Here is a 13,407-nt window from a genome sequence, read left to right on the forward strand (position 1 = left end):
AAAACTATATAAAGTACAGTAAATAATGCAAAGTTCAACAAGCAACTGGAATCTTTGTCTTTTATAGTTCTCTATATAATCCTTTCTGATAGTAACAACATGAATGAGGCAGAACATCAGGAGTGCGTTGGCTCCTTGCTTCCCGCTTCCTCATCTCAGCTAAGAGCTACATACACTCTGACACCAGAGGGCTTTTAAGATAAGGTCCCAATCCTGTAAACAGTTATGTATGTGCTTACTTTTATTACCCTGATTAATGGGATTATTCTCCGTTATAAAATTAAGTAAGTGCATATGGGTTTACAGGATCAGGGCATAAGGCCTGTTTCTGCAAACATGGTAGTAAACACTAGACTTGGTAGTAACTGTTTGCAGGATCTATCCTAGAAAAGGAAAATAAATTACATTTTCTAAATATATCACCTGTGCAGGATTCTCACTTCTGGATCTTGTGGTTCTGGTGAAAGTCATTCAGGAAACTCCCCCAACTTAAAGATTTTGGCCCTCCGGGGCACTGTAGACCAGTTTGAGGGGTTTTGCTAATGGAACACTGATGTCCCAGCACACAGGTTTTTCCTGGTGTGTTGGTGCCTCAAAGACACATTCTTCCAACCAATGCCCTCTGGTTGCTTTGCACTGTAAGATGAACAGAGGTTCCTTCAGGAATTCAGTGCCTTAATAACTCAGGGCATTTCCAGATATTTCAGCAGCATCTCCTTGAATTCATGGCCGCACATTCCAGGATCCTATGGTCCCTTTTTTGGCAAGACTCTCAGAGCAGTTCATGTTTGCTGACACAGTTCAACACAATTGCATTAACTTTCCTCTTATACAAGATGAAGAGAAGCTACCTCCCAGGATGTGCTGCTGAGGGATGTGTATGATGCAGGAATAATATTGAATTGTGGTGCTAAATTTTCCCTTCTTGAGAACTGACATAGGGAGGCAACAGGGCACAGAACTTTGTCTCATCATGTATAAAGGGGTTTCCCTCCTTGCTAGCATGACTGAATGATACTTTTGCATCCACTTTCTTCCCCTCTCAGGTATGTGAGCTCTAGGGTGGATCCAGAATTTTCTGGATATCAAGTTTTTCTTTCTGTGCCACCCTTCAATTAAAAAGCAACAAAGAGTCCTGTGGCACCTTATAGACTAACAGAAGTATTGGAGCATAAGCTTTCGTGGGTGAATACGTCTGCTCCAATACTTCTGTTAGTTTATAAGGTGCCACAGGACTCTTCGTTGCTTTTTACAGATCCAGATTAACACGGCTACCCCTCTGATACCTGCAATTAAAGTTACCTTTATCTCTATAATCCTGTAGCTAAAAGTGGTGGTCTATGCCTTATCAATTGTTTCTGGCTTTTAGAATGTCTCAAATATTGGAACCCCCCTAGAACTATGCAGGGTATCAATGAGATTAATGTCATGTTCCTTCTTGGTTTTGCAAATCTCCGTTTCTTTGTTTTAGGCAGAAGAATTTAAACTGTGCTTTAGCTAATAGGTTCAATAGACAGAGGCAGATGCAGTTTCAGCCTTCTTCCAGCCAGGGGCACATGTTCTACTGATGAGCAGACAGGAGGCAGCAGCTGTAACTCCTGCTGCCTCCATCCCTCGATCCTTTCCCTTCCCCATACCAACTCTGAGGGTCTGCACAGCAGGAGGGGCGTGGGACCAGGAAGGAGCAACATCATTTTTTCCTTCCCCTTTGTGGCAAGCAGACAGCTATAAGAGGGTGTCGCACACAAGAGGGAAGACCATTTTTGATGGAGACAGGCACAAGATAAATGACTGTGTGGCGGGAGGACATCTATGTGGGGGACTGGTGCCACTTAGAGAAAAGCATGGGGAGTGACAGCCATGGGAATGACAGGTATGGGTAGGGGAGATGCAGGGGCGGCTCCAGGCCCCAGCACGCCAAGTGCGTGCTTGGGGTGGCATGCCGCGGGGGGCGCTCTGCCGGTCGCCGGGAGGGCGGCAGGCGGCTCCGGTGGACCTCCCACAGGCGTGCCTGTGGAGGGTCCGGTGGTCCCGCGGCTGCAGTGGAGCATCCGCAGGCATGCCTGCGGGAGGTCCACCAGAGCCGCGGGACCAGCGGACCCTCCGCAGGCCCGTCTGCAGGAGGTCCACCGGAGCCACGGGACCGGCGACCGGCAGAGCACCCCCCGTGGCGTGCCGCCGTGCTTGGGGCGGCGAAATTGCTAGAGCTGCCCCTGGGGAGATGGGGCTGGCTATGAAGAGGTAAAGCTAGGAGAGTACAACTGAGGAAAGTGGGACCTAGGTGAGGAGGAGACAGGAGGAGCCTGGGGGAAGGTGGAGATACTGGGGATTGAGGAGGAACTTTGGAGGGATAAAAAGGTAAGATTTGGGAGAGAGACAATGGGAAACAGTGAGACAAGGAATCTCCAGAATGGAAAATTAGTGGGATCTTTGGGTGGACATCAAGGGAAAAGGTTAATTATTCGGGTGGGTGAACAGAGACAGAAGAGGAAGATTGGTACATGACAGGAAGGGAATTCTTTGGGGAGCAAGAGTAGAAATGACAATTTGGCTTCCAAGATGGGGGAAGAAAGCAAGGAGAAACCTGGAAATGTATTACTTTTCCTACAAAGAAGGCCTATACTGCTACTCACTAGAATTAAGTTAAGGACTGTTCATATATCTTTTCCCCCCATCTTTGGCTAAAGCAAGCTGTCCTTTGCACTCTTTATAGTTTAACTTGACAGAATTCTTTTTTTTTTTTTTAGAAATTTCAGTCAATAATACCAATGTTTATTTTTAAGCATTTTTTCAATTTTTATTAATTTAAATTTTCATAGATGCAGGAAATTATGGGGAGGTGAAACAATAACAATTATTTAATAACAGCAGATTTGAGATGCAGAGGTAAAGATTTATAAACCATTCAAACAGAAATCATCATCACTTGTCAAAATATATAAAGTAAATATCCTCAAATCAACAAATCAGACCTGTTTTTACTATTCATTCGCTAGTCCATTTGTAACAAGCCTAATTCAAAAGTTTAAATCACTGAGTTTTGACTCTAAGTTCTCAGGCAGCATTTTGTAAAGAGGAGGAGGACGACCCAGGGAATTATAGACCAATAAGTCTAACTTCAATACCTGGAAAGATACTGGAGCAAATTATTAAATGATCAATTTGTAAGCACCTTTAGGACAATAGGGTTACAAGGAATAGTCAGCATGGATTTGTCAAGAACAAATCCATGCCAAACCAACTTGATTTTCTTTTTTGATAGGATTACTGACCTAATGGATAGGGAGGAAGCAGTAGACATGATAAACCTTGGTTTTAATAAGGCTTTTGACACAGTTACACATGACATTCTCATAAGCAAACTAGGGAAACGTGGTCTAGATGAATTTACTATAAGGTGGGCGCACAACTGATTGGAAGACTGTACTGAAAGAGTAGTTATCAATGGTTTGCTGTCAAATTGAGAGAGCGTATCTAGTGATGTCCCACAGGGCTCAGTCCTGGGTCTAGTAATATTCAATATCTTCATTAATGACTTGGACAATGGAGGAGAGATATGCTTATAAAATGTGCAGATAACACCAAGCTGGGATTGCAAGCACTTTTGAATTTTAACCTGCCTTCCAAAGGACCTTGACAAATTGGAGAATTGATCTGAAATTCAATAAAGACAAGTGAAAAGTACTTCACTTAGGAAGGAAAAGTTAAATGCACAACTACAAAATGAGGTATAATTGTCTAGGTGATGGTACTGCTGAAAAGGATCTGGGAGTTATAGTGGACCAAAAACTGCATATGAGTCATCAGTGTGATGCAGCTGCAAAAAAAGGCTAATATGATTCTGGATGTATTAACAAAAGTGTTATATGTAAGACACAGCAGGTAATTGTCCTGCTTTACTCAACAGTGGTGAGGTCCCAGCTTGGGGGAACTGTACTGTGTCCAGTTCTGGGCACCATAATTTAGAAAGGATGTGGACAAATTGGAAAGAGTCCAGAGGAGAGCAACAAAAATAATAAAAGGTTTAGAAAAACTGATGTATGAGGAAAGTCTGAAAAAGCTGGGCATGTTCAGTCTTGAGAAGAGAAGCCTGGAGGGGAACCTGATAAGTTTTTCAACATGGTAAGGGCTCTTATAAAGAGGTCACAGATCAATTTTTCTCCATGTTCACTGAAGGTAGGACAAGAAGCAATGGGATAAATCTGCAGCCAGGGAGGTTTAGGTTAGATATTAAGAAAAACTTTCTAAAGATAAGGGTAGTTAAGCTCTGGAATAGGCTTTCAAGGTAGGTTGTGGAATCCCCTTCATTGGAAGCTTTTAAAAACAAGTTGGACAAACACCTGTCAGTGATGATCTAGGTTTACTTGCTCCTGCCACAGTGGAGGGGGCTGGACTTGATGACTTATCAAGGTGCCTTCCAGCCCTAAATTTCTATGATTCTATGATTTTTCTTTCTTTGCCTATTTGTAATTTTTGGTTATTTAGCAATGGAAATATTTTTCCATTGGTTTGTGTGTGTACAGTGAAATCAATGTTTACTGACATTTACCAATACAAGTCTAATCCTTCCAAAACTATTTATAATGCTAGGAAGTGACGGTAACTAGAAACTGACTACATAAAAAGTAAAATTGATTAGTCTTTTTTCATAGACCAAGCTAGAGATGAGCTTCAACCATTGCTCATATTGTATTGTATTTTACTAGGCAGGTAGTCCCATATAGTGAAGAACAATAAAGAAGTTTCAGTCTCTTTAATTAGGTGTTTTCTACTTTTATGAAAGCAAAATAAAATTTAGAAAAATGTTTAAAAAATTAAGAGCATTGCAAATACCTCTGTCAGCTGCAAATGTCAACAGAATACAGAAACAGATCAATAATGCTGCCCTCAAACATTTTTCTTCACCAGTAGTTGTAAGTATAGCAATAGATGTCACATCTCTTCTCTTGAAATGAGCATTTAATATATAAAAGCTTAGGCCACGATCCTTTAAAGATTTATACACATATTTAACTTCATGCCCTGTGAGTCTTTCCATTTAAGTCAATAGGACTACTCACACCATGTCAGATTAAAAGGTTAGGCATGTGTGTAAGTCTTCATCATTACTTTTTTCAGTTTCAGAATGTTGCTATTTCATTTAAGCATTAACATATCATACACAGCATGCGGTTTTATTACATTGTTTTGCCTTAAAATAGCATGTTAGTTCCTCCTCCATAATAGGTAAACTTTCACAGTTATCCTCAAACAAAACTTGGAGTTTTTCATATCTCAGAAGATTGGGTTAGACTACTGAGTTCCCCTAGCAGGTGAAACATGACAGGATTGTTTGTCAACTAAAATGCTATCATAATATTATATTCTTCATCCAAGTCTGGTCTATGCCTGTAGATGTCAGAATTTGTATCATGACTTCCAGTTAATTTTATGTTTTCATTAAAAGTTGCTTCTATTGTCTGAGAATTTACTCTTGTTAATTGCAACTACTTTATGACTGAATGAGACATACTACATATTTCACATTAACTGTTTTCTCTTTTCCATCTTAATTTTCTACACTAAGCATCTGTTATACCCAGAATTCAATATATTCCACAATGCTGCTGTGGATATTGCTCCAGAATCTCAGCTTTTTATCTTTTTTTCAAAATTGCTTCAAGCCCTTATGATTTCAGAGAGAATAGTGAAAAGCTTGATTTTCAAAGAGTAGCTGCTTACCACTTTGTGAAAATCCAGTCCTTTACAGTGTCCCAAAATGGGCACCCAAATATTAAAATTTCAGCTGACTTAACTTCAACAAAGTCATACAAGATGTCAGTGGCAAAACTCCTCAGAACTTCTTGACTTTCAACCTGTGCCTGGTCCTCAAGTTTACAAACATAAGCAAGTTTTGGGTTCATTGTTCAGTGAAACATAAAACCAGTTGGTTACAAACCTTTTGCACAGTGCTGTTATTCAAATACTTCTTATATGCCTGCACTGGTTAGCAGTACAGCAACGTACACACCTCTGTGTGTGTGTGTGTATATGTGTACCATTAATTTCCTTAAGTAAGTCTTGATGATGCCTGCTGGAAATAATTTCCCTAAAAAGTTTACTAAGGTTTACCACAACTCAGCTACCCACAAATATTCCTTTATTGGTTAAAGGCCACTTGATATTGATTACATCCAAAATACAAGCATATACACACTTATATTTTATATTCTAGACCGAATACAGTTATAAGCATTGGCCAAATACAACAAAATCAGGCTCAGGAGATACCTTCACATTATGGTGTGACTCCAGAAGGGTAAGGAACAGCTCTGACAAAGAAACTCCAAAAAATTTGCCCTTTATACACTATAATAAACAAATGATGTCATGGCAGGTTATCAGACCTTAGTTAAAGCTGGATGAGGCAGTTTAGAGCTAAGCCCAGTTCTCTGCCCCAGTTAAAACAAGCAGTCCTAACTAACTACTGTACTAAGCATTTCTTTATCATAAATTAAACAAATCTATCTAACCAATTATTTACTGTGCCTGGACCCCATTAAACCATGTTTTCTTTATTTGTATTACTTCAACCCAAACCTTAAAGAAAATAATGCTGGTATTTCAAGGGACACTTCAAATTTAATACAAACAACCCTTCTTTCTCATGATCTCCTTCTTTTTGATCATGTGCTTTGGGCCCATCACTCATGCTAACAACCAAACTCAATTTAAAACCATAGTTCACTCAGGCCCAGGAATATTTGCCTATATTTCTATAATGCTTTCCAGAAACAATAATAATTAATAAAATGCCTGGTTTAACTTTGTATTAAAAGGACACATAGAGTACTGAAGTGTCACCTAAAATGAGCACGATCAATTACTTACCTAAATTGAGCACTAAAACATTCAAAAATGTAAAAAAGTAGACACGTACTATTAATTTTTACTATGTCTGTGAGCATTAATATTTACCTTAAATACGCTGATTAAATCTTTGTGGGGTTTTTTATTTAACAGAAGCTAAATTTGTCCAGCTCATCTGAAGGTAGCACAGTTGATATTGGACATCCTGAAGAAGAGCAACATGAAGCTGAACCTGAAGAAGCTGCTGAGCCAGAGGCCTGTTTTACAGAAGGTGAGTGAAGCAAAATATAATCTGTACTGTTAAAAATATAAAGTAAAATGAAATATTTATTTACACTGTCTAATAATATCTATGGCTTGAAATATTTGCTATTTTGTCAAACTTTAACACTAAATAATCATGAATTTTAGCAATGGTATGTTCAGTACATAATATACACTGAAGATAATACTGCTGATGTGGCTTTATAATGGCTTTATAGTGGCTTTCAGTTAACAAAGAATTGGGGAAAATTATATCATATAAGCAAATTGCCATTATTCCCAAAACCAGAAGAAATCTGTTTATTTTTCTGAGGGTTCTGAATTAGCTCCAACTAGTGTAGTATTTAAAAATTGAAAACTGTCACTGGTAAATAAAAACTCCACAAAACTCCATCTTGGTTTAAATGCTGGCTAAGCCTTTATTTAAGCAAATTGTCAAAAGGAGAAGAAATTCTCTTCACCTGCTACCTGGCAGAAAAAACAGTCCAATGTGGTCCCCCGTTCCACTCATTGGCCTTTCATGCCCAACTCCACTGGACACTTTATGGGCCTTGAAATAAATAGTGTTATGAACTGGGTGCAACCTTGTTAAGGGCAGAGTCAAAACTTTGTTCAAACTGATGTGTGAAACACAGTCTTCATTTAAGATAATTGTAAGAAACAGTTAAGGGGATGCACCTAAAACAAGGCCTAAGAGACTCTGCCCAGAAGCTAGCACTATATGGGTGGAGGATTCTGCTGAGTATTGTGATTAGGGATGCAGACGGGGCAGGGAGATCTAGATGTGAGAGAATGCACACAACCTGAGAACAGACAAGAAAAGACAGAAGAAGAGACAAAAATCAAGAAAGCCAAGCAATAGCCTGCAAGACTAGAGAGAGCGAGCGCTTTTTGGATCTCTTGGCTAACGAGCTATAAACTAAGAAACTATTCCTTTTGTTATTGGTTCCTTCCATATTCAGAGAAAAAAAGACTTTATATGTTCCTTGTAAATAAACAAGATTGCATCAGAAAGAATACCAGACACTATTTCTGCTTCCAACTGGAACATCCCCCAGGTTCTGAAATTTGACAAGCCACTCAAGTCAAAAAGAGGCCACAATTGGATATAGACCCTTAAATACAAATTCACCATTAAACTCTTTCCTTGTGAGAAAACTGGGTCCCAGGCAAGAGGTACCATCAGTTTATGCATAGTGATAAGCTTCTCTCTTCAACCTGACTTCACCAGGATTCCTTTACTTCTTGGCACTCTGCTCCAATTTAGAGTAAGCTTCTAGGCAAAAATGCATCATAACTGCAAAGAACTCTTGTCAAAGGTGGAAAATTAGTGGCTAGCTCATATCTCAGGGACTACAGACGTTACATCACTGACAGGACACATTACCTTAAGTTGTTATTGGCACTGAGTAGAGGACAACCATTCCTGCACCAGCTCACCACAGACTGGTCCATCATGGAGGGGAACTCTGATACTTCCTGAGGAATCCTATTTTTTGTGTGCCCTCAAAGTTGCTAAAAGGTTTTGGATCACCAGACGAGTGAAGATTAATGGAATCCATTTAGTGCTTTCTGGTTCAGCCCATTGTGTGATTACTGGGTAAAAATCAACACTCACATAAGGGGATGCAACTCCATTGCAGTCAGTTGAGTTGTACCTATCCGTGTCATCATTTGGCCCATTTTAGTTTTAAAAGCTGACAGTTGTAAAATTTCCAGGCCAGAAAGATTAATGAATAAGAGGAGAAAATCTGGAAACTCAGTGGGAGTTGCATGTGCTCAGCAGCACTGAGAATAAGGCCTTACCTGTCTAAAGTTGGGTACCCATAATACAGAAGTCACTTTTGAAAATCTAAGACTAAATTACTTACACAAGATCACATAGCAAATCAGTGGCAGTGTTTAGACTAGACCTTCTACCCTTATTTTTGATTTTCACTCCTGTGGTTTAACCACAAAAAATATTCACTCCCACCTTTAAATAAAACCGTCTATGCTAATCTTCATCAAAATTCATAAAATTAAGATAATTTTCTAGACGGTACAGTTACATTTCATAGATACACATAATCTTAGATACATAACCTAAGGCATTTTATATTTGATGGTTACATTTGATCTTATGAGCTCTTCTATAATAAAGGATAATGCTTACAAAGGTTTTTCAGTTGCTGTTCATTGTAGCTTTGACAAGAAGTAGCTAGTCATGCAAAATGCCTGCAGAGCAATCCATTTTCTTTTTTTCTGCTTTAAGTATAGGATTCCTCTCAGATGAAGTGATGTACAAGAGAAAAAAACAAAAAAAAAGATGTTATCACAGTAGGTTACAAGAAATTAACTGCACCGTAAAAGGATTTTTTTCACAACTGATGAATGTTTTCCCTGTAAAACATACTTTTCTAAGAACATAAACGGAACTATAAGGATTGTGAACACATTTTAAACACTTTATTCAACTTTTAAAATGTGTGAGTGAGTTTAATGCTTGTGAAAATGAGGGACTAACAGGGTCTACTTAATCCAGGACAAATAGTTGATGTGCAAGATTTAGTGACATAGCTCTTACTCTGTACTTCATTCCTAACTTGTAATTCCCTGCTTATACCAGTCAATGGCCTCTCTTTGGAAGAGAGGTAACAGTACTGCCAAATTGAAAGGCAACTTTGTGACATATACAAATAGGGTGAAACTGCCAAATATAATTAATTTATTGAATAAATAACTGTGCAGATATTGTTGGAAGTTTGTAGGTTTTTATTTTTCTAGCAACTTGATGATTTTATGGTTATTTGGCCAAATTAGGGGCCCAACCTTCTACCCTTATGCACACTGTAATAGTACCTTATTGGAATCTGTAACATTGATTTCAGTGAAACTTCTCATGTAGTAAGGTATCTCTTAGCATGATTAAGGTGGCAGAATCTGGCTCTAACTTGGTAATCTTGAATCATATTGCACATGTATGGAATTAATGATGCATTTCTGAATTCTGTTTATGAATTTTAGTCAAGAGTTTTTTTTAAAGTTATGGCAAAGAGGAGATAAACCTCCATCCTCCCTACACTCCATTTCAGGGAGTAGGAATTTTTTATTTGGATCATTTGCAATAAACACCACACATATACAGTTATTATCTGATTTAAGAACTTTTCATGGATTTTTTAAAAAGAAATTCAGTTCCTGAATTCAGTATTGAAATGTGGTGGGTTTGTACAGGATTTTACCATCAATAGACTTCTTTCAAATCTTTTCTTACAAACTGCAGAAACCGTAGTCTTGATTTAGAGACCAGAGGATGAAAGTTGTTATGGCCCTAATTCAGGAAAGTTGTCATTTCCTTCTTTACAGAATCTCTAAAATCAATTTTTTTTCTTCTTTTCATCAGCACCACTAAAATCCTTGTCTATTCCCTGCTAATTTCTTACCTCAACTACTGAAAACTTTTCTTTGGCCTCTCTGTATCCTAGCTAGTCTTACTAGATTGTGCTCAAAATACATTCTGTTCCACCTCTCTGACTATCCTCTTCCACTCCTTTTACTGCTTTCTCTCTGTTTTTTTTCCAGTTCAGACTTGTCATCTTCAAGGCACTGAACAAATCCGTCCCTGCCTACATCTTTGCTTTAATTTCCTCCTAATCCTCCTCCCACTATGTAAAGGTCTCTTAAGGCAACATATGAAAGTACCATTTTTATCTTTCTTCCACTTTCATCACTGTAACTTCTTCCATGCCATCTCATATACCTGGAACTCCTCTGCTTCTTCTTGTAAGCTGCTCATCGTCCCTGTCTTCTTTTAGTCCTTCCTTAAAATGAACTTCCTCCGGTACCTTATCAGAATTAACTCCCCAGACCATGTTGTGAGCTCTTCAGGGCATGGATCATGTCTTACATTTATCCCTAATCCTCACTAGGACATCTAGGTGCTTCTGGAATGTAAAAATGTATTACAATAACTTATGTCCACACATAAGTGCATTAAAAAAATATAAACCTGCTTGAAGTTTGACTGTATAATTGTACTAACCGTATGTAATTTGGCTTCTAAATTATTTCTGGGAGGGACCATGTCTTCATCTGTTTGTATAGTACTGAGCACAGTCAGCTCTCAGCAAACTAGAAATACTTTCCCATTCTTTCATTTGATTTTAAATACCAATTGTCTTATTAACTGCATTTGATTTTACTGCTTGAAAAATGGGCTTTGACTGTGTACTTATCAGAGTTTAGATTTTCTTATAGCCATAAAGTACATGGAAATATAATGGCTGTACCACTAGTCAAATAAATAATCAGACATTATCTCCTTAAGCATCAGTTCTCTATTTTGCCTTCTCAAAATGTATGTTGCTTTTCAGGCTGTGTACGGAGGTTCAAGTGCTGTCAAGTCAGCGTAGAAGAGGGGAAAGGAAAAGAATGGTGGAATCTTAGGAAAACCTGCTTCAAGATAGTTGAACACAACTGGTTTGAGACTTTCATTGTCTTTATGATTCTCCTTAGTAGTGGTGCTCTGGTGAGTGAAACCTGAAATAAGTGTAATGTTTCTGTGGGAAAATATTTTAAAATGTGGTTTATCAAACACAGTTTTTAGCATATTTTCCCCTGCAGATAAAAACCCAAATGTGTTATCTTTAAACAGTGAGAGCCAAATGATGGTCACTCTAGTGTTAATACTTTGAATGTGAAAAGGGGGCAAAAGGAATCCTCTTTCCACAGAATAGCCACATAGGCAAAGTCATCATTCAGTGTTTGGACTAGGGAATTCAAGGAGGTATTACTGAGACAGGTGGGCTGGCGGACCATCGGGTTGCAATATATGGAAAAAGGGAAACATAATTAATGTATGATTTATTTGGGCTTTTCACCCCCAGTTTGTATCATCATCTACCAGTGTAACTCAGGGGTGTTTGTTGCAGAAAATCTGCCTCCACGTGGTACAAAGTGAGTGCAACTCTCTGCTCTTCTTAGAAAATCCAAGCTAGCCCGTACAGTCTAAGCATCCTCCTTACTTCTCCCATACACATACATCTTAATACTGTGGTGATATCAGTCAATGTGGATCTTTTCTAATTATTGCCTTCTAAGAACAAGAATTCTCATGAGTGCTTTTTTCTCCAAAGGAATCATAGACTCCCATTCATGTAGACTGAATAGCCACAGGAATGTCTCTAAAAATACAAACTACCAAACACCTTGTGAAAACTTACCAAATAAGTGAGAACAAAATAAAGAGAAAATGTCATTAATATAAAATAGTAACAATAAAAGAAGCACGCCGCAAAAATGCCATAAAAATATCCTGAATGCTCCTCATAAGTAAGGGGGAGCAGAAAAGCTGAATTTCTGTAAAACCAAATCTGGATCCATATTCACTTGAGGAGTCTAAGCAGTCATGCCTTGCAATGTATTTGGCCAGTCATTTAGATACAGTTCTCTAAAGCATGTTATTTGTTATGTTGGTTCAAATAAAACAAAATCCAAGGCTTTTGTCTGGAATGAACTAAAGCCCATAAATACCATCCAGCTTTTGTTTTATTTAATACCAATATAGCAATTTAATAAACAATTTTATACTGAACATGATATAAAAAGGTGGTATTTTTGCCTCTAGGACTTGATTAAAAGCACATTGAAGTCAATAGAAAGGCTTCTATTTACTTCAGTGTGAGTTTTGGATCAGTCTCCTAATGAATGGAGAAAGGAGGTCTCTGGGAAGAACTTGAAAGAGAAGGACGTGTTGGCAGGATGACTGGCTAAGATGAATTTCCATCACCATGTTTGGAAAAAATTCACATAATTTCACATAGTACTGTCACCTTATGCTTGTGAAACTTACTGAAGTATAAATCACTCACAAACCACCTAAGTTATTTATTTTCAGAAGATGATCCAGTGGGTAGGGTGCCAGTCAGAGACTTAGGAGACCTGGGCTGAATTTCTTGCTCTGCCACAACTTTCTTTGTGACTGTGGCCAAGTCACTTAAAGTATGTCTACATAGCAACTAGACACCTGTGGCTGATCCATGCAAGTTGACTCAGGCTTGCGGGGCTCAGGCTGTGGGGCTGTTTCATTGCTATGTAGACTTCCAGACTCAGGCTGGAGCCCGAGCTCTGGGACCCTTCTACCTTGCAGGATCCTAGAGTCCAGGCTTGCCTAACACCCATGAGCGTTAGATGCTCATAATGCTTTTGAAAAACCCACTACATGCTAAATATCTTTAAAAATCTAGCCCATAGTCTTTTTGCGTCTTCGTTTCCCCATCTGGAAAATGGGGATAATAGATAATAAAACTTCCC

General features: G+C 38.6%; 1 protein-coding gene across 4 annotated transcripts in view; it reads left to right on the top strand.

The window, feature by feature from the left end:
• Nucleotides 1-13,407, top strand: part of LOC120374778 (sodium channel protein type 1 subunit alpha) — a 166,835-nt gene that overhangs the window by 105,298 nt on the left and 48,130 nt on the right. For all 4 annotated transcript variants that reach the window (XM_039494995.1, XM_039494994.1, XM_039494997.1 and 1 more), the window contains 2 exons: nt 7,003-7,120; nt 11,469-11,623. In XM_039494995.1, coding sequence (XP_039350929.1) covers nt 7,003-7,120; nt 11,469-11,623 — 273 coding nt within the window. The remainder of the gene's footprint in view (nt 1-7,002; nt 7,121-11,468; nt 11,624-13,407) is intronic.

The sequence above is a fragment of the Mauremys reevesii genome, linkage group 11, assembly GCF_016161935.1.
Source record: "Mauremys reevesii isolate NIE-2019 linkage group 11, ASM1616193v1, whole genome shotgun sequence".
NCBI lineage: Eukaryota > Metazoa > Chordata > Testudines > Geoemydidae > Mauremys > Mauremys reevesii.